At 52.6% G+C, this 21,405-nt stretch overlaps 1 protein-coding gene across 4 annotated transcripts; it reads left to right on the plus strand.

Moving 5' to 3' along the window:
* Positions 1 to 676: 676 nt before the first annotated feature.
* Positions 677 to 20,284, plus strand: PITX2 (paired like homeodomain 2). 4 transcript variants are annotated; one of them, XM_004426573.3, is made up of 5 exons: positions 677 to 982; positions 4,773 to 4,828; positions 5,283 to 5,420; positions 16,375 to 16,580; positions 19,027 to 20,284. In XM_004426573.3, exons 2-5 carry the CDS (start codon positions 4,783 to 4,785, stop codon positions 19,588 to 19,590), a joined length of 954 nt encoding a protein of 317 aa, XP_004426630.1. In that variant the 5' UTR covers positions 677 to 982; positions 4,773 to 4,782; the 3' UTR covers positions 19,591 to 20,284. The 4 variants fall into 4 exon arrangements, with proteins under 4 accessions (XP_004426630.1, XP_004426633.1, XP_087293865.1 ...); XM_004426576.3 differs by lacking the exon at positions 5,283 to 5,420 and having other exon boundaries at positions 681 to 982; XM_087437739.1 differs by lacking the exons at positions 677 to 982; positions 5,283 to 5,420 and adding an exon at positions 3,976 to 4,559.
* Positions 20,285 to 21,405: the final 1,121 nt, after the last annotated feature.

Here is a 21,405-nt window from a genome sequence, read left to right on the forward strand (position 1 = left end):
TTTCCAGATTTCTCCTCAGTCATGCCCCCTCACCCCCCGCCCACCTCCACTCCAGCCTTCTGTGGGTCCCTCACCGCCCCCACCCCCCGGTCTCGCAACCCCTCGTTTCTGTGACCTCTTCCTTCAACCCTGCAGGTCTGGAAGAAGGTCACACGCAGGCACACTCACACACCCCACACGCATCGTCCCAAACAAACCCACGCATCCTGTCCTTTGTTCCATTTCTTGGGCCACTTTCCCTGTCCCTTCCTCTCTGGCCGTCCTGGTTTGCTCCCCGGGAGTACGGTTCGGTCTCCCGGCGCCCGGGCCCGCCCCCTCTGATTTATTAGCGCTCCCGGTCTGGCGCAGATTCCTCTTTCCTCGCCTGCACCCATCCTCCCTTCTCGTCCTCCTCTCCACAGTGGGAGTGCGTGCGCCTGCCGCTCGGCGGCTCCTGTCTGAGCGCCCTGCCGGCTCCCTCGCCCGCTTTCGCTCTCCCGGGCTCTTTCCCCGGTTCCCGACTCCTCGGCCCGCCGCATCCACCTCCCTCTCCTGCCTGGCTTCCCGTGGCCCCTGCCGCTCCCCCCGCGCCCGCCCGAGAGCCCTGCTGTCCCTTGATCGCCCGCCGCGAAGCCGGGCTCGGCCGCCCGCCCGCACGCCGGCCACTGTGCAGTGGAGTTTGGTGGAATCTCTGCTGACGTCACGTCACTCCCCTCACGGAGTCGGAGCCGAGGGAAGAGAGAGGGATGAGAGCGAGGGAGGGGAGAGAGAGTGCGAAACCGAGCGAGAAAGCTGGAGAGGAGCAGAAAGAAACTGCCAGTGACGGCTAGATTCCGGAGGCCACCGCGCACCCGTGGACGCCCTGGGAACTTGGCACCCCGGGAGCCCCGCAGCCCCCTCGGCCCGGCTTTCGGGCGCCTGCGGTGCAGCCAGCGCCTCGGCTCGCTGGAAATCTCCCCGGGAAGCGGCGGGACGCGGAGACAGCAGCTCTCTCCTGTAGCCGGTAAGTGGAGGCCGTGTCTCCCGCAGGGATGTGAGATAATGCGAGTTTGGAAATTTGTTCCACTTTGGAGATTCTTCACCGTAGGTGATTTGTGGCTCTTGGGGCTGCCTTCCCCCGAGGTAACGCAGTTGGCAAACAGATCTTGCAAAGCTCTGTCCCTTTCGTCCCCAGTCACAGACACTAACAATCTACAGGGTGCTGAAGTCGAGTGGGAAGCGACACCACGGCTGGCATTTAAAATGAGGCATCTTCCCTTAAATCTCGGTGCCAGCACTGCAGGGACAAATCCTCAGGCCGAGGATTAGCATTCTCAAGATGAAGGGCCGGGTACAAAGTTTCAGCTACTGGAAGATTAGCCCCCTTCCCATTGTTACCAACTGGAAAAAAGATTCCATCTTAACTGGCAGTCAGTGACCTCTCCGGCCCAGGCGAATTACCTGGAAGCCAGGCCTGGATGCCAGGCTCACACAATTACTCCGGATTATAAATCCTTTAAATTGATCACCATCAACTCCAATCTTGCACTTCAGGAGATACATGTTAAATGGGTGCAGGGGAGAAGACTGTTTTCCAACTGTCCAGCAAGAAAAATATTAGGATTCTAAATCTGAGAAATACCTGTTTCTTTTTATTTCAAGTTAATGACTTTACTTTCCTAAGCAATTTAGAAATCAAATCATCATAGGCTAGTGTGATTTTTACTCTTTTTTGTGTGAATATCATGTCTTACTAAAGTAAACTAAATGGGAAAAAACTTTTACTATTATAAATTAAAATAACATAGGAATTCATACATTCTAAAATATTTTTATGAAAAATTCATCTGATTTAGGGGGATTTCCTTTGTATTCTTTTTAGGCCATTAATAAGAATTAAAGATGGTTTTAATACCATTTTGGAGGAAATTCATCTAAAATTCAAATACCAATTATGTCAAGGAAACAAAGCACTTAAGCAAAATAGATTGAGGATTTTTGTTGATGGAACATAAAATAAGCCAGCAAGGTTTCAGTAATCAAACTTTCCCTAAACATTAAATAGCTAGTTCATTTATGGAATGTTTTACTTCACCTCAGCAAAACTACACTTAAATTATTCAGGTGCTTTGTTCCTCAAGTTGAGCACGTTTGTCTTCAAGTGTTCTGAAAGCATCAATATTAATTGGTTTAAAAGAAGGCTTAAACTGGTAAAATACAGAACTGTGTTAAGCAGTATTTTAATTTCCTTAAATGAACACCCACTGCAGATTAATTTACTGGCTAATCTCACCGATTTAGTTCATTTAAAACATATGTTCTTGTGCTGTTTATTTTTAAACTTTCCATTAAAGATTTTGTTAGGGAGTAACAAAGTAAATGGAAAGGGGGGAGATGTGAAAGGATTTGGAATTATTAGAATTATATTTTTTCCTGCAATTTCATCCTAGAGCAATCATCAGAAATTATTTTTAAGCAAATTGTTTTGTTTCTTAGGGCTGGCCTCCCTGCCTTGGCCAGGGCTGTTCAGAATGCTCCATTAGATGTTCGGTGCTTTTTATCATGCTCACAATAGAAAACTCAAGTTGGCCAAAACAAGAGTGCCTGGCATATACATTCCAACCAGCATGTGAACTTTGGGTGTGAGAACCACTTCCCATCAGGAAAAGTTGCGCATCTTAATTTGTGAGATTAGCCATGGAAGCCAGTCCCGAAGTCCAGCAGCCAAATTTGTCTTTTCAGACTTGTCTTGACAGGGCAAGTTTAAGGATCAGCAGGCAGGAATTGGAGGTCTCTTTTAAAAAATTATCTGCCCCAGTTATTTAGACTCAATTCATCTCGTAGGCCTGGTCATTATATGGAGCAAAAAAAAAAAAAAAAAAAAGCAGGTCTCAGGGCTCATTTTGACTGCAAAATAAATCCCTAGTCACAAGGACACGTAAGAGTGAGCTAAGGAACACGCCTTGACCTTCTTTTCAGTCCTTAGAGTGGAGTTCTTGAAGATTTGTTTTGTGTTGCTTTGTTTGGTCTTCAGCACTGAAGCTTGGGAGTGGGGGGAGAATGTGTAATAATTGACTGACTTTACCCTGCGCGACCCAATCTTTTTCTTTTGTATATTTCATTCTTTTAAAAAATAAAAATATTTGCAGTTACCATCTGCAGTGCTCAGGCTACCGGCTAATAATGCAGCCAGTTCAGACGTTAAAAAAAAAAAAAAGAAAAAGATTATCGAAATGATGATGACATGCAAATTTCCCCTGAAATTATCATAAGTAAACATTTGAAGTCTGGACTAATAAAATCCCATCTGTGTTACTTCATATCGAGTTAGTAGAAAGCTGTGATAATGAATTTTGTAATATCTCACGAACAGACATCTCAATCAGGGACTAATCCTGTGATTTTACTGCAGAATCACTAAATCTGGAGCCGCCAAACTGCTACTTCTGGGCCCCCGGGCCCGCAAGGATCGGCAGAGCCCCCGCCCGCGTCCCCGCTACCGGGTGGGGGAACCGCCTGGCCGTCCTCACCCTTGGATCCCCACGCCGCTGTGCGGGGCAGCCCCTCCTCTAGGCAGCGACCTTGGCCAGAGGCCCCCGGAGCCCGGCTCCTTCCAGGACAGGCCGAGGAGCGGGGAAACGCGACTCAGGCCAGAGCCAGACCCGCAGCTCGCTGCCCCGCCTCTGCCCCTAGGCCGACGGGCCACCACCCGCCCCCACCCCAGCCCCGGTCCGGAGCCCAAGGGGCCCTCCCGCCGCCGGCATACCCTGGTCAGCGTGGAGCGAGGCCGGCGCCGAGATCGAAGGGCCCTCCTTTCTTTTCTTCTGTCTTTAAAGCAGCCGCGGCTCTTCTACCCACCCCGGCAGAGCCCCTCACCACCCACCTCTCCCGGGTTGCCTGTAGCGGAGAAGAGGGCGCGCGTTAAACGCTTGGCTCGCTGCGTTGTGGTTGGAAATTTGAAAAAGCTTTGGTTTGCCGGGGAGGAGAAGGGGGAGAACTGGGGGCGCCATTCCCTCAGAGCCCTTTCCCCGTCCTCGGCGGGCAGGAAGCCCTCAGGGCACGTTTGCCCTGCTCTCCCCAGCCTCACTCAGTCCACCTCGTTTCCCTCCTCTGCAATCTTAAATCACACTTTAGGGTAAATAAATGGCCGGCTGAGTATCTCCAGGGAAAAGTGTGGCTAAATATGGAAAAGTGGCTCCTGATGGATGAGAGGCCCGAAGCCAGCGCGCTCCTGGAGCACCCTAGGCCGAGAGCCTTGGCGTCCTGTTCGTTCAGGATGACAGAAAGTGGAGGGAAACTGCAGTCTAGGCCAGGAACAAGTTAACTCTGACATTCTACAAACGTTTACTGAGCTCCAACTAACGAACAAGCACTATGCTGAATGGTGGCCTTGGAATACAACCGCCCAAAGAGAAAGGTCCTCTCCACCACCCCCAAATTTTGTCTGCAAAAGTTGCCTTCGTGTTCAGATGGGCTTTTAACCCCTGACACAGACACCCTGTGAGTAGTTCCACAGCCCGGGTCCCCAGAACACGGTGGCTTCCACGGCCGAGAGCCCCTGGGCCCATTCGCTGCAGCTCTGGAGGGAGATCCCCCTCTCGGTAAACATTCGGAGGTTCTGGGCCGGGGACGAGGGTGGGGAGGAGGCTGGGCGGCCAGAGGCTGTTAGGTCCGAGAAACCCGCCTGAAACCGCGCACAGAGTAGGCGCCCAGTGGCTCGTGTTGAGGTCGTCCGCCCCGCGGGTAGCCTCCTCTGACCCTGCGCGCTCGCCCATCGCCGCTCCTCACAGCCCTCCTTCTCTTCTGTTTTGCAGATAACGGGGCATGGAGACCAACTGCCGCAAACTAGTGTCAGCGTGTGTGCAATTAGGTAAGACTCGCTTCTCCTGCCCGGGTCCCCCGACGGGAAACCGCGCCACGCGAAGGCGGCGAGAGGGCACCGGCCCCGCGGCGAGAGGCGCTTCCCGGAGGGGCTGGCCGGGGCAGGAAGGAAACCAGAACCAGGATGCCGCGGCCTCGCCCTGCGGGAGGGTGTGGGTGGGGAGGGAGCCGCTCCCCGCGTCCCAGAGTCCCGGGCCCACTCCTCCCGGCGGGAGCCGCTGGCAGGCAGGAAGGCAGGCGTGGAGAGAGTACGCTGCCCTGCGCCGGGTGGCCAGACGATCCGGGAGACGGGAGTGCCCTCCGCTCTTTCCTCTAACTGGGTCTTTGCTCTCTGTCCCTCTTTCTCCTCGGTCCTGCCTCCCCCCCACCCCTACCCCCGCTCCTTTCCGCCGTCGTCCGGGGTGGCTCTCTCCCCGCACGTGCGGCGGGCTCGCGCACCCCAGGCGTGCAGCCGGCGGCCGTTGAATGCCTCTTCTCCAAAGACTCCGAAATCAAAAAGGTTGAGTTCACCGACTCTCCCGAGAGCCGGAAAGAGGCGGCCAGCGGCAAGCTCTTCCCGCGGCAGCATCCCGGCGCCAATGGTAAGGCCGGGAGCGAAGCGCAGGCCGCGCGCTGGGCACCCGCCTCCGGGCCTCTGGGCCTCCGGGCCTCAGGTCAGGAGCACGCCGGCGAGGCCCCCAGACGGGGCGGGCCTGCTCCTTGAACTTAGACACTTGGCCTCTGGGTGGGACGGGAAGCAGCCGTCCCAGCGACGTTCATTCCTTTCCCCAAATTATACTGCACTCCTGAGATCCAACACCTCTCCCTCTCCCTCTCGTTCTTTCTCGCTCTCCCCGTGTGGCCTGATCTCCTATGCACATCGCAACCTACCTCCGTGCCTCTAGCTGGCGTGGAAAAGTGGTCCAACAGCGACCTCTGTCGCTCGCCACGTCCCTCTGCGCGCAGCACCACCGACGGCCCGCCCGGTGCCGGCGGCTCCCAGCCGAGCCCCGCCCGGGCTTGTGGGTGCGGGGTGAACAGCGGAAGGCGCGCACGGCGGGCTTGTGTTGGCGAAGATTCGCCTGGCAGGGGAGGTGGAGGAGCTGACTACAGCCTGCGGAGTCTGAGGGCAGCGACTGTGCGCAGCAGCCGAGGGTGGAATGGAGTGTGCGCCCCTGTCGACGCGAACCTACCTGTTGTGCTGGTTGCAGGGTCGTGGGTTTTGGCGGTGTCGTTGCTTGATTGGCTGATTTCAATCTGGACGAGTCAAGGGACATTGCTGCTCAAAGTCTGCAGGCTTGTGTAAAAGTTACAACGTCTCCAACCCACTGCACAGTCCTTTGCTGAACTGAAACCTGTCCTTGAGTTGTGTGTGTGTGTGTGTGTGTGTGTGTGTGTGTAGGGATGAGGGGACAAGCTTTCCCTTGGAATATATGAAAAACTCACATTTACTGTTCCTCTGTTCTCCGGGTTTTCCAGGCTCCTTAATAAATAAGTGCCTAGACTTAGGAGGTTGTTGACCTTTGATAGCGTGAGGAGATAAAGCCCCCCACAGCCCTCGGCCCCTTACCCCCTCTTTCCGGATTAAAGTGTAAGGACACAAATCTACTGTGTGCTGGAGGGGGGCGAATTGGGGACCCCGCCAAGCAGACAAACCGTATGCTGAGAAGAAAACAAAGGCCTCGCTTTCGGGCTTCCCAGTGAATCCGAGAGAAAAGCATCATTTATTGAAATGAAATGTCTAAAGTGGTCTGGGGCAGAGCGCTTCGACCCTGCACAGTATCGTGAGTCCTCCTGCTGGGCCAGTTAAACGCTCACTTGTCCCGGATTAACCCCAGGGGGTTAAATGGGGCCGTGCAGAGATAACGTCGGGTGATTTCTGTCATTAAGATTGTGTTAAATTCTTCTTCTGTTTGATAATCGGTCGTAAAAATAAATTATTAGACCAGAGTATGTTTGGGATATGGTTAAAAATCAAGAGCAGCCATGACTCTCGGGGAAAATGCCTTGTGCGGGTTCAGCTCCGGCTCCGGCTCGACTAGGGGAGCTCCCCAGTCTCTCTTCGCACGGGGCGGGCTGGCCGCCGCCGGCCGAGGTGACATTTCTCGCTGGGAGGTGGAGAGACGCAAAATGTCTCCTCCTCCCCCACCCCCGCCCGGGGTTCCTTGACCCCGGGGATGGTTTCTTAGCACAGGTGTCCTCCAGCGAGCTACCGAGGTAGGGTCCTTCGAGGAGAAGCCTGAGTGGGATGGGGGCCTCCTAGGTGGGCAAGAAGCGGTGGAGAGCCGGGGAGTCCTGTCTGCTCCTGTCACAGTCCGGACAGTCGCCCCTAGGCGTTCGCTTTGATAATTAGCAAATAAAGAACTAGAGATAATGAACGATTGTTTTCTTAACCATTACTTTCAGGCCCGGATTATTTTAGTGCCCTTGAAAGTCTCTTCCCCTCCGCTGCCGATAGACTGTTTTCTACCTTTCCGACCGAAGAAGAAAATTGCTGCCCAAACATGTTTAATGCCATCAAATTAAGAAGAGGCATGTGATAGGAAGAAATCCTGAAAATCTAGATTGTATTGGCTTTTAGGGATCTGGTAGACCAAAATTGTCAAACATGAATGGGCAAAGCCATAGTACCACTGAAGGAAGGTTGCCGGAGTCCCCTTTACTGAATATAAGTAAATTTAACATATGGAATATGCAAATTCCTGGCCGCAGCCTACTTTTAAAATAAAGAGATTTTTCTCCCTTATATTTTTTTTGGTTATTTGCTTTTAAAAAGAAAGCATGTTTACAGTGACATGCGATTTTCAAAAAAGGCCATGATATTCAATTATTGGCACTACCCTCTCTTCACCCCCCCAAAACACCGTGCGTCCCTTCCCAGATACCCGCTGGCCTGACCCAGCCTGGCTCAACCCTAACGGGAGGAGGCCTGCGGTAGGCTGGAGACCCCGAAGGCCAGGGTTTGAGAAAGGATGGAGAAAGGAATGGCTAGCCATGGCAAGTGGAGGGAGGGAAAGCTGGCAAATTAAGAAAGAAAGGGCAGAGGACCGCTGAGAACATCCCCCTGGAACAGAGCCCCTGGCTTTTCCTTACTTTGGGTGTCCCCAAAGGAGCATCCGTTTTGCAGAATTCAAAAAATGGTCTTGACCTTCAGGAAGGGAATGGACTGATCCTCCCCCGTCAGTAACCCTTAAAGTTTCGGGGCGTTGGCTCTGAATTCCGGTTTGAAATCGGACCGAGCTGCCGCCCCTCGGTCCCGGCGCCGCGCCGGGCTTAGCGGCCAGCACCGAGACCTCCTCCCGGCCTCCCCCAGCGACGCCATTCATTTGTAAATAGCTTTAGCAACGTGAATGGCTGAAAGTGTTAGGACCAGGTCTCTGGTGCGCACAGATTTCCTTCCCTTGGGAGGGGGATACCAAGGCCCCTTGCGACGCCTCCAGCGCGACACACAGCCTCTCCCGAGGTGGCAACTCGGTCCCAGTCTTCTTCCGAGGACCCGGGTAACCCCCGCTGCCTTGGCGGCCTCAGACCCTCATTCATTCAATCAGCAAATGTTTGCCGAGCACTGTGTGGATTCCTAATGTACCCCCGAAAGCAAATAATCCGGTTTCCCTTCGCCGTTAAGAAGAGACTTTCCTGCCGACGAGGGTATCGGGGAGAACGGCCAAGGCCGTCTCCAGCAAACCTCCGCATGCGGTGCGGGGGGGTTGGGGCGGGGCGCGCGGGCCTGCGAGCGGCCAGAGAGAGGGGATGTCCCGAAGGGTAGAGGGCTCCCAGTGCGGCGCGTGGGCAGGGGACAGGGGCGTGCAGAAGGGGCACGAGGTCTGAGGACCAAACAAGAGAGAGGGGAGCTGCGTAAAGATGAGTTTCCTTTTTCTTTCCTACCGCATCTACCGCCAGATCTTCAGCTTATTGGCAGAAGCTGCCTCTCTGTTTTGTGGGGGCTGTTCCCTATCAGGGAAAATCGCACCAGTGGTCCCAGCAGGCGCTCCCTGCGGATCGCGGCCCGCAGAGGCAGGCCTGCAGGTCGCGCTCCTCGTGCTGACGGCGCGCACTCGAAGTTTCCAAGGCTGGTTGGGCTGTGAGGCGGCACCGCCCGCTGTTAATATATGCAGCAGTTGTTAGAGCGGCTCGGGGGAAAAGGGAATGTATAACGAAAGCTTATTCGTGAGCAGGAATATACTAATGGAACAATCTGATGTCTTCTTAATCCTATGTAAAAAGCTTTGTCGTCCCCCTAATATTGACTGAATGGGTAATTAATGGCTCTTCATCTAGGCGAATACCCTGTAATCCAAAGATAGGCAAAAGACAACAAGCCCAAGGTAGAAGACAAAAGGCCCAACTGCGCCCCCCGCACCCCCCGCCCCACTACCAGGGTCTCCCAGTAGGAAAGTTTCCTCTCCGGGGAACTAGGCAGGAGCGGGAGCAAGGCCGTACCTTTCCTGGGCTAGGCTTAACCCCGGAACCCGGCGCCCAGCTCACGTCTCCTCCACCCCGTCTTTCCCGCCCCGGTCCTTCTCTTTGCGTGTCTTTCTTCTCAACTTCTCTAGCAAGTGCCCCCCACTGTGGCCCTGACCAACACCTTTTCCCCCAAAGCCCCGTCTTTCATTTGGGGAAGTGGTTGGTAACAGAGGACCAACACACAAGGTGCTCAAAAGGCCCAGGCACAGGCTCAGCCGCTTTCTGATCCAGGCGGAGACACCTTTCTCTCACAACCCAAGACAGCGAGTCTGGGGGGACCAAGGTAGCTGCGAGGGGAGGGAAGAAATTATAGAAGGAGAGAGCACATAGAATTGTGTATATGTGTTCAAGAGTGATCAGGAGTGATGGAGTCAACTTCGTTGGGCGGACCTGACACGAAGAGGGCCCAAGATTCTCCCAGCCTGTTTTTAACAGGCTGATATTTTAATTCAAACCTTTATAAGTAATATATTACTTGGGTTACTACAATGAGGTGAGTTTCTTTCTTTCCTTTTTTTTTTTTTTTTTTGTCAGCTGACAGCTTTTAAAATATTATTTCGCTAGGGAAATAAAAGCTTCATCTCAGATTATAGGTGGGTATTTTTGGATTTATGTGATTTATGGTCACCATGACAACTAATACTGAACGTTAGCTACCAGCATGTCTGGGAGAGGGAAGACAGAAAGAAGGGAGAGCAAGAGAAATAGAAAAGGGAGAGGGACATGGGCTGGAGAGGGAGAAATAGAGAAAAGAGAAAGAGAGAAGGGCGTTTTAATCCAATTGTTGGGGTTTTTTCTTTTAAGTGACTTTAGTTAGTCCCTTGCCACTTTTCTCTCTCAGAACCTGGATACTGATGTTTATCTCATTCTCATTTCTCTCTCTCTCATCTCTAGCTCTAGCTCTAGCTCTACTCTTTCCTCTACCCCCAACACACATTTATACCATTCTCTGTATTTTACTTTCCACGATTGGTTGTGTTCTGAGATTAAGTGAACGCCTAATAAACCTATAGCATTAACATTCTAATGAAGAGAGGTAACACAGCACATGGGTCTAGTGATTTCAGCAGCCCGCCTCGCCCCTGCGCCTCCTCTAATCCCTCGCTCTTCGTTTCACCCGCCAGTGTGGGGTATCTGCCTCCGCCGCCCGATCCTCCTCCTCCAGCCAGTTACCCCAAAACTCAAGTGGTTGAGTGTGTGCAACAGAAATATGGGTACCATTTGCAGGGATCCAGAGAGGGTGAGTGTTGCTCAGTACATCTATAGACGTCTGATTCAGAAAAGAATCCGCCCCTTTTTACAAACTAGCACTTTTTTATTCCACTTAGAGAATGGGAGGAAAAATCAGCCACAGTAAAGCCTTTAATTTCTAGGTGCTTCGGCTTCATGGCTAGGGTAGGGGAAGCGGCGAGGGAGCCTTTTCCAGCGATATTTGTGTGAGAAAAAAGCCGGGCAGAGGAAGGAGGGGAGGAAGGGCCACTTCTTGGGCATGGTGCAAGGTCTCCATCTGACGTCTGGGCTTTACACTACGCGCGCGCACACGCACTCACGCCTGTCACGTGGCTCCGAGCTGAATCTGGCGGGCCTTGAGCTGGCCTGGACAGGAGCAAGACTCCCACCCCTCTACGGCCTGACAGCGCAGGGAGATATCTAATTGAGCCGTCTTCCAGGTGAGCTTTGAGGACCGATTTTTTTCCGAAAGTCATAGATCGCTTGGTTGGGTCCCAGTCCACATCTGGCCCGCTGCAACCGCTAGTTTGGCGCGCAGTCCAACTAATCTCGCCGAGATGGCCAGAGGGGCTTCGCGCAGCTAACACTAACGAGTGTGAAATTGAATAAGACCTTAAGACTGGTAATCGGTGGAAATACCGGCTCAAAACACGCCTGACCCCGTGTCCCACATTTCCCTCCTCAAGGGACTTTCTTTGAAAGAAGAAGCAAGAAAACCCAATTGAGACGATCTCTGATGTCTTCGGAAAACCCAAACCGGCACTGGGCTTTCTTTCCTTGCCCCACAAGGCCTTGCACCTCCAGCTTCCCTGAACAGACCACGCTAAATTTTTCTGGAATGAAAATTTCTGTGGTGGAGGCTGAAGTCACAGTAATTTCTAGAACCAGTCAAAGAAGAGTATGTGTGTGGGTTAACAGTAGTGCTGACCCCATAAAATACATAAGATTGCTTTACTTCCAGCTCCTTCCTTATCTGTACCGCCTATACCTATGCACCCACAAGTTTTTTGTAGATTAAATCTCCAAAATTGCCCACCACTACCACCACAATTTCATTGAAAGGTGTTTCTTGGTTCCCCACTACACACTTGCTTTTCCCCATCTAGACTTTTCATGTTAGTGTCCTCCTACTGCCCGTGGAGTGAACCCTGTTGGGCCTGGGAAGGGTGTCACTCAGTCTTGCAGTGTGTGAAGTGATCAGTTGATTAGAAAAGAGTGAAACTCTGGCTGGAAAAATGTAAAGAAACACCCTACTGGCTCAGTTGTTTAGAGAGCTGGGGTAGGGGTAGTATATTCTGTATGTGGATATCTATAGATAGATGAGATGATAGATAGATAGACAGGTAGATAGATAGATACGGTTTTGTTTTTACTTTAACCAGAGTTCTCCGTATAGTTGTCTTCATTCTCCACTTGACTTTGCAATGGATCGGCTCAATTTAAGATACCTTATCTTTTTACGCTTTTGGGCTGCCTGAAGATCACAAGCACCTCCAACATCTCCCACGTTAGCACTATGGGAAGCTGTCACTTGCCCTCGGGTTTTTCTCCCACTTTGGAGGCTAGTTTAGGTCTTTCAATGTGTATTTGCCACAATGAAAGTGCTGTTAGTCAAGCAAAGCCACCCGAGCTTAAATCAAAATTCTGTGGGTTTAATGAGAGATGGGCTTAGAAATCTATAGGGCTCTGTGGAGCTTCTCAGATCTCCCAAGGAAGGAATTTTGAAAAACATCCTGAGCCTCCACCAAAAATTGCAGCTCTGGAGTTTGAATCTTGAAGAAGAAAGGAGGAAGCTATGCTCACTATGGTGGAGAAGCCTTCATTCTTTGATGTGACGGAGTTTCTTCCTGAGATGAGGCTTTAGGAGTGTGGTATTGTGGGGATCGAAGTTATGCTGAGGTTTAAAAGAAGAAACTGGAATATGATTAGTAAACACGTTGGGCAGAAAAGAGCTGGATTCATATTGACTTAGTTATAGGGCCTCGGCTGACAGTGCAATGGGAGGAAATATTTACTTTACACATATACTTTATGATCTTGGGGGAATTAGAGGAAATTCAATAAGAAAACAGCTAGAAACATTTAAAACCCTTATTTGAAAGACTTAAGCAAATTAGAGTCTTATCAGATTAAAAACCACTACAAATGTAAGAGCATTGTCTTCGGTGAAATGCTGTGGGGTCTGAGAAGGAGATTCTCCGCCAAATCTCAGGGATAAAATGCGTCACTTAAGCACCAGATAATGAGCAGAATGTAAATTAATTTAACCTTCTTTACCAACAGGCTGCTGGTGTAATATGTATAATTTAGTGACAAGATCGCAGGACCTAATATAGCTGGATGTAGGAGCCTCAGCTAATGCAGACTTGCCACATGGGGATGTGTTCTGCTCTGAGCAGGTGTGTGTATGCGTGGAATGGAGTGAAGTGGAATAAAAGGGTAAAACCAGTAATACTGACTTAAAGCTTACTATAAAGAAAGTTTCCCCTTGTAGCTAAATTCTTCTTAAAGTGAGATGATACTTGTGGGGAAAGACTGAAGAACAATTCTCATTTGGTTCCTTAGTCTGCTCTCAAGAGTGTTTAAAATGGGGGAGGAGTTGTAGATAGGGTTTGCGGGGGAGAGCAGGGCAAAGGAGAGACACATAGGTTACAAACATATCTGTTGTTGGCTTCATCCACCCTGCCCCAGACTGAATGTTTCCCAATCTTGTGAAGGACAAGGAGGGAGTTTTCTGAAGATACCTCATACTGGTGTTGCAAATCATTGACTGTAATGTCAAACAAATACACACTCGGGGATGATAACACTAACTCCACAATAAAGCAATCGCCAACGCAGAAACCCAGGGGAGATTAGTTTGTGCTCTCCAGCTGACCTAAGCCGAAGGACAAAAGGCCTTTCAAAAATTATTTTGGATATGTTTGGATTTCTTTCTTTAATTTCTTTGGAAACTAAATTTCTTTGGAAATACTGCTGTAAAGAGTTGGATGTCCCCAAAGGTGGCTTTTTCCTTTGTTTTCCATAATGCATGAGGCTTTGCCTTTCCTAGCTGACTGTTCTAGGCTTTGCCCTTCCCGCACACCCTGCCGCCTCTGCCTTCTTGGACTTTAATGATTCGAGACAGCCTTGAGCTCCCTAGGACAAGAAAATGACTTAAAAATTATCCTTGAAATTGGTTATTTGGCAACATTCTTAATTGTATGGAAATTCATTAAAGCATATTTTATATATAATTAGCTCAAGGCTGTTGATTCTACAGGCTTTATGGATTTGAATCTGATTGATAATAAAGTAAACAAGAGAGTCGAATTTAAAGCTTAGCTCTCCCTCGGGTTAGGACGAGCTTAATACAGTGTACAAGGAATTTGAAAGATCTAGGATATGTGTCTTAATCAACGTTAAGTAGAATGGATAAGCTTTCAGCATTTTGAAAATGCCGGGTTAGGATTTCTATTCTATTGTGTATTTTCTGTCTGGGGACTAATAAGCATTACAGAGAACGTGATCTGAGGCGACTTTTTATTCTTGTATAAATCCAGAGTGAACCACCAGACAGTTGTTCGTTTAAAGTCAAGGTAATTTTCTTTTGACGGGCCCATTTGCTTCTCGATTTCTAATTTATTAGCCTGCCTTCTCGGGGCTCTGTCGTCTTTGCAATTAAAGTAAAGCTTCTTCAGATTAGCGCAGCATTCACTTGACAAGTTGTTTGGAAAATTTAAGATCGGAGAGGTGATTTGTTGGTGTTTTTTAGACGTTCTGGTTTTAAGCAGCGCGTCTCCTTTCCGTACGGGGGGAGAAAAACACCTCTGGATTGGAAATGGATGTAGTGGAGACACAAGGGGGGAGGGGGCGGGGGCTTGTCGATTCCTGTACCTTTTAGCCCTCGACCTTTCCTCTCCTTACTCCCAGCCTCGTCTTTCCACCTCCCAGCCCGAACTGAAAGCCGGATCGTCTTTGGCCCGGCTGGAGCAGAATTCCCGGGAGCCGGCCCGTGTAGACTCGGTGGGCGCAGGGAGGTATAGCCCGGCCCCGCACCGCTGATAGGTGCAGACGGGACTGGCCCCCGCCGCGGCTCGGGGCCTCCTGATTGGTGCGGAGCCACGCCACTCCCGCCGGGCGGAGGGTGAGGGCGGAGGCGGAGGCGGGGAGGGCCGGGGCCGCGTGACGTCTCGGCACCAGGAAGCCCGCCTCTGGTTTTAAGATGTTAGGCCGACAGGGAAGCGCGGAGCCGCAGAGCTGGTCGGTGGCTCGCCCGGGTGCCGGGAGCTGAGCTGCGGCGAGGCCGGGCTGGAGCTCGACGGCCCGAGGGCTGCGCGTGTGCGCGCCGCGGAGGGTGCGCAGGAGGCCCGCGCCGCCGCCGCCGCCGCCGCGGGGATCTAATATCAGCTACCTGTCCCTGTCACTCTTGACACTTCGCTGTCAGGGCTGCGGCGCCGGGGGCGGGCAGAGCGCGGCCGGCGTTAGCCTCCCTCATTGGAGGGGTACTTGGGGGAGGGAGGGAGGGGAGAAAGGGGTCTTTGCCCACTCTTGTTTCGCTTTGGAGCTCGGAGACCTGCTCCCCAACGACGCTCGGCGCTGTGCCCTCCCGCCCACACCCCCATGTCTCCGTGTGCCCGCTGACTTTCGGCCGCCGGACCCTTCCGCTAGAGCCTTCCGAAGGAGACGCGGGCCGCTCGGCTGCAGGACTGGGCGGGGGTTGTGCCCCTGGCTCTGCCCGCGGCGCGGCAACTCCGCGCCTAGAGCGCGACGCGGGCAGGCGGCGGCCGCCGCGGGACTCGCAGGGCGGCGCGCTCCTTCGCCCATGAACTGCATGAAAGGCCCGCTGCACTTGGACCACCGAGCCGCAGGGACCAAGCTGTCGGCCGCCTCCTCGTCCTCCTCCTGTCACCATCCCCAGCCGCTGGCTATGGCATCGGTGCTGGCTCCCGGTCAGACCCGCTCCCTGGACTCTTCCAAGCACAGGCTGGAGGTGCACACCATCTCAGACACCTCCAGCCCCGAGGCCGCAGGTAAGGCGCTGCCGGCCCCGCGGACGCCCCCGCGCAGCCGCCCCGCGCCGCTCGACCCTTCTCGCCCCCAAGGAAGTCGGCCCCTCCTCGGGGAGGCGTGGTGGGAGTGGTCGTCCTGCCTGCTCCCCGGAGAACTTCCGGAGCCAGGGACCCGCGTCCCTTTCGCTCGACCTCGACCGCCGGCTGGTTTGGCGCGGCCGGCGTGGGCCATTTTTCCGCCCTCCTTATTCCTACCCTGGCCTCCCTCCTGTTTCCTGGGTCACAAAATCCCAGCATCTCTATTCCAGGACGTTCAGAGGCCACCCCGCCAGCCCCCACCCGGTCCCTATTCTCCTCTCGGCTTTCAGCTCCCGAGAAGCTCCGCTTGTTGGAGAAGTGTTTCTAAAACTACTCCTCAGGAGAAGAGGCGCTTTTGCTAAATGGCGGAGGAACAAGGGTGCCTAACCGAATCCCTAAGTCCAACTTTGCTGTCCCGGCGATACCGCATCGAAATCTGAGCTTTCTTCCCCGGGGGGCTCTGTAAAATGCGCGCGCGCGTGTGTCCCCGGAAATTTGGTGTGTCTGCGCAGAGGCGTGTAAATATACTTGAAAGCACAGGCTATAAAAGTGAACGTGCCGCCGCAGAGAGATAAACATGTAAATAAAACGTGCGGCGCTGGGGGAGGGGAGGATGGGGCGCGCACACGCACACTCCCGCCCGCGGCTCCGCGCCCCCCGCGCCGCGAGCGCCGCGCACGCCCTCCGCCCCCGCAGGCGCCCAGCTCGCCCAGTCCTGCGCCGCCGGGTCCGGCTGGAGTTCCGGGTTGCAGGTGGGCACGCTGACAGGAACCTTGGTGTGTTTCGTTTTCAGAGAAAGAGAAGAGCCAGCAGGGAAAGAATGAGGACGTGGGCGCCGAAGACCCGTCCAAGAAGAAGCGACAAAGGCGGCAGCGAACTCACTTCACCAGCCAGCAGCTGCAGGAACTGGAGGCCACTTTCCAGAGGAACCGCTACCCGGACATGTCCACGCGCGAAGAAATCGCCGTGTGGACCAACCTTACGGAAGCCCGAGTCCGGGTAGGAGCCGGCACGGAGTCTGCGAGGGCGCGCGGGGGCAGGGGTTGTGGAGATGCACGCTTGCAGACCGGGAGGGGTGTGGAAGGCAGCGCCGGCCGGAGGGCGCGGGCCGGTGCCTTTGCACAGGCAGGAGGCCTCCCGGCGGCCTGGGTTGCGAGCTCACAGCTCCCCCCTCCGAGGCCGGCCGCGGGCCTGGCGCACCGCTCCCTGCCCCGCCGCCCAGCGCCCTCCCCAACTTGGCCGCGTGGCATTCCCCAGCACGGGGCATTGTGTTCCCGGCTTGCAGTCGCCAGACGAGCGCTAATAAAATCCCTCCCAGGCCAGGAGCCCAGAACAGGCTCCAACCTGTGCGCCTTAACAAGGAAAACCCGCCAGAGACACGCAAGTGTTGGCCCTCCCTGGGAAACTTTCGCGCCCGGCCTGGCCCAGCCTTTTCTCTACTCCGGCTCGCCCTCCTTACACGGGCTTTGTGGTTTGTCGGCCATTCAGGTCTCTCCCACCCCCTATCCCCCAATTTTGTGATCTCCAGAAGCAATTTTAATACAGGCTACTATCCTGCTAGTCCTCTTAGAAAGAAAAAGAAAAAAGACTGTTCGGTTTGGTTTATTTATCTTTTCTCAGGAGATAGTTACACCCTTCCTCCCAATTGTAAGTTTTATCAAAGAAAGGGCTTACCTTTGTAGCAAATCTGTGCTCTATGGATTATCAAAAATGAACTTAAATCAGTTACCTAGTAGCAACATCCTGGTTTATGCTGGTCGGTGGAAACTCCAAATCTGTTAGGATTCTGGAAGCAGAAAACACACATAGCAGGATCCACAGTCTTTGCTGTGGGGAAAAAAATGCTCTGGATAGAAAAATAGAGCTCCTAGTTAGAGCAGAGAAAGCAGAAAGAAGAAAACCGTATAACAATAATGATGAAAAGAATGAAGACCCAAATGCGCTCCCAAAGCAGAGGGAAGGAGGGCACTCTCTGAGTGGCGTGTGTGTAGAGTCTGAGGCTGTGCTGGTGGATAAAAGAGCCGGGATGAAGTTGGAGATGGTTTTAGTTTAATCGCCCAGAGCTAACGCTCGGCTGGGGCCGCGTGGTTTTGCGCAAGGTCAGTCTTTCATTAGCTCTCCCTCTCGTCAGGGGAGCGGGCCTCGCACGTACTCTTTTCGCCCGGGCAAAGTTTAGACGGCCTAGGGTAGAAACGGCAAGTAATTAAAATAACGCAATCTGTGGGTTCTCTGGAATCCTTCGGAAAAGCCCTCCCCCACCCTCCGGCTTTTCTGCAGTCCCTCCCCAGTCCCCTGCCGCTGCCGCCGCTCCGGGCTCTCGCTCCCTCCAGCTGCCTCCTTCCAGGCCCGCCGCTTGTCCAGCCAAGTGGGAGTGAAGCGTGCTTTTTAGAGTAGTCGGGTGCCAAGAGGAAGGGGGATAAAAAGGAAATCAAGAATGAAAGGGAAAAGGAAAAAAAGCGGATTAGGCGGCTGGGTCCGGCTGAGATGTGTAATGTGAAACATCACCCGAGTCAGTTTGGAAATCTCGGGCCAGGCCTCGCTCCAATACACAAAAGCCGCCGTCTGGGGCGACCGGCGGCCCAATGTGGATTGAGAGCGGGGTTGCGGCGGGGCCACCGGCCGCGGGTGGGGGCTGACTGGGCTCGGGGGCCGCCTACAAAGCTTAGCAACCGGACTGGGCCCAGCCGGAGCAGCGCCGGCGCACCGGCCTGGCCTGGGGTGGCTGGAGGGTGGGAAGGAGAGGAGTGAAGGGAGGAGGAGGCCGCAAAGCGACCGGTTCTGGGTTCCCGGAGACTTACGCGCCAAACTGGTGGATTTCCTGAGCTGTTGGGGAGGTGGTCTCTTGTTTTTTATTTGGTTATTTCACTGGGCGAGGAAGAGGGTCGTGGCCCGGCGCCTGTTGAGGGCGCACGTTTCATGGGGTGGGGGGCGGCAGTGGAGGTCTGAGAGGGGAGGGAGGAGCTCTGTGGGGGAGAGAGCGGGCCTCTGATGCCCTCTCAGCCCCTTGTCCTCATCACTGAGTCTGTGGCTTTGGAATGGAAGCATATTTGCAAGGCGGCGGAGGAAGGGTTGGGCGTAAAACCCGCTGCCCCGCGTTTATTTTGCAGTAAGTGTTTTTGGACCCCAAGGAGGGCCTGGGTTAGTGAACAAGCCGCCCGCAAGCCGCCAGGCGTTGAGCTGGGGTTTGTGGAGCAGCTCAGAGCCTGGGCTCAGACCCGGCGGGCCTCCCGCGCCTGTTGGGGACTCCGGGCTGGGGACTGCGTGCGGGCTCTGGCAGCTGGGGGCTCGGGGCGGTGGGAGGTGAGGGAAGCTTGCGGCGAGGGAGGGTGTGTGTGTGTGTGTGTGTATGTGTGTCGGAGGGGGGTGGCCTCCGGTGCTTTCCAGGATCGAGGTTTTACTGATCCGATCTGTGGCGTCTGTTTGCTCCCTTGCTTTCCACTCCCAGGTTTGGTTCAAGAATCGCCGGGCCAAATGGAGAAAGCGGGAGCGAAACCAGCAGGCCGAGCTGTGCAAGAATGGCTTTGGGCCGCAGTTCAACGGGCTCATGCAGCCCTACGACGACATGTACCCGGGCTATTCGTACAACAACTGGGCCGCCAAGGGCCTCACGTCGGCCTCCCTGTCCACCAAGAGCTTCCCCTTCTTCAACTCCATGAACGTCAACCCCCTGTCGTCGCAGAGCATGTTCTCCCCGCCCAACTCCATCTCGTCCATGAGCATGTCGTCCAGCATGGTGCCCTCAGCGGTGACCGGCGTCCCGGGCTCCAGCCTCAACAGCCTGAATAACTTGAACAACCTGAGCAGCCCGTCGCTGAATTCCGCGGTGCCGACGCCCGCATGTCCTTATGCGCCGCCAACTCCTCCGTACGTTTATAGGGACACGTGTAACTCGAGCCTGGCCAGCCTGAGACTGAAAGCGAAGCAGCACTCCAGCTTCGGCTACGCCAGCGTTCAGAACCCGGCGTCCAACCTGAGCGCTTGCCAGTACGCGGTGGACCGGCCCGTGTGAGCCGCGCCCACGGCACCGGGATCCTAGGACCGTGCGGGATGGGGCTGCTGCCCTTGAAAGGCTGGGAATTACCTAGAAGGTCGTGGGCACTAAAGAAAGGGAGAGAAAGAAAAGCTATAGAAAGGAAAGGAAACCACTGAATTAAAGAGAGCGCTCCTTTGATTTCAAAGGAATTTCCTCAATGTCTGACATCTTTCACTAAAAGTATTTCCAACAGTTGCAAGGACACACACAAATGTTTGACTGGATATGACATTTTAACATTACTATAAGCTTGTTATTTTTTAAGTTTAGCATTGTTAACATTAAAATGACTGAAAGGATGTATATATATCGAAATGTCAAATTAATTTTATAAAAAGCAGTTGTTAGTAATATCACAACAGTGTTTTTAAAGGTTAGGCTTTAAAATAAAGCATGTTATACAGAAGGGATTAGGATTTTTCGCTTGCGAGCAAAGGAATGTATATACTAAATGCCACACTGTATGTTTCTAACATATTATTATTATAAAAAATGTGTGAATATCAGTTTTAGAATAGTTTCTCTGGTGGATGCAATGATGTTTCTGAAACCGCTATGTACAACCTACCCTGTGTATAACATTTCGTACAATATTATTGTTTTACTTTTCAGCAAATATGAAAAAATGTGTTTTATTTCATGGGAGTAAAATATACTGCATACAAATTGGTCTGGATTCTTTCTGCCCTCCTCTGTCGCCTGGCCAGGGTTTCTCAGTCACTGCCTCCTAAACAAACCAGTTCCCTCTGCCTGCCTAGTTAAACACACAAGGCAGCAGTACTTATTTAAATTTGGGAGAAATAAATTATAGTCATTCATCAGAAACTAAAAAGAAAAAAAAAAGTCCCCAAAAGAAAACCTGCAAAGTCTGGTCTTGTCTCCCAGATTTTTCTTTGGCTTAAACCCAGAGGATTCCATTATTACTAGCAAATAATATAAAAGACAGAGAAGAAGGGAGAAAGAAATTTAGAAAGTAGGCCAGCTTGGAATGACTCTCAAGTTTATTTGGGGTGGGGGGCTGCACCTCCAGTAAATTGCTCTGAGGGGTATGTGTATGTATACATGTACAGTTTATATACATTCCTCTCAAGAGGAATACGTCTATAATAAGTTTACAAGGAAACACCTCCGGTTCAAAATATTTAGGCCTCCACGTTTAACTTTCAGGCTTAAGTAGAGAGATTCTTCATGTTATATTGCATTACTATTTCCAAATCCTTTCTAGACATTAAAAGAAACAAAGACCATTTCCAATAACTACAGCCCTTTGGTTTCTCAAAGAGCCCAGGGGTTCAGAGGTTAGAGTGGCGTTTCCTGAGTCTTGTCGAGCAATATGTAGTTGAGGCAAAGGTCACGATCCCCGTGTTTTGTTTTAAATAATATTGACCCATTAATTCTAAACCTGCTTGTTCCTGAAATTATACAGGATTATAGTTTGCAAACTGCTGGACAATGAAGCAAATCAAGATGAATTACAGCCCTGGCCCTCCCTCCCATCCTCTGACATCTAAACGGGGAATGAGGTCGGTGTGAGTGTTTAAAAGAACTTTAAGCACCCGCTGTTCCTTTGTTGGTGGTTTCAGCCTTGTTTTTTTTAAATGTGAAATTTGATTTCCTAACAAATAGTAGCAAATACGACTTAGTCCCAAAGAATTCATCACCGTGGCGCTAGGCGGGTCGCTGTGTGTGGGGTTAGTTTTGAGGTCTTTTGCTGTCCTGGTCACACCCTCCCCCCTCCGCAGTGGGCGAGGACAAACACCACCCTGGGGAATCGGGAGCGAAAAGGAGCCG

The sequence above is a fragment of the Ceratotherium simum genome, chromosome 12, assembly GCF_057802395.1.
Source record: "Ceratotherium simum simum isolate JZ-2026a chromosome 12, ASM5780239v1, whole genome shotgun sequence".
Taxonomy (NCBI): Eukaryota; Metazoa; Chordata; class Mammalia; order Perissodactyla; family Rhinocerotidae; genus Ceratotherium; species Ceratotherium simum.

Coding starts and splice junctions, on each gene's coding strand:
- PITX2 (XM_004426572.3), top strand. CDS start 15,317: ATGAACTGCATGAAAGGCCCGCTGCACTTGGACCACCGAGCCGCAGGG. Junction 15,525..16,374: donor CTCCAGCCCCGAGGCCGCAG/GTAAGGCGCTGC, acceptor TTTCGTTTTCAG/AGAAAGAGAAGAGCCAGCAG. Junction 16,581..19,026: donor TTACGGAAGCCCGAGTCCGG/GTAGGAGCCGGC, acceptor TTCCACTCCCAG/GTTTGGTTCAAGAATCGCCG.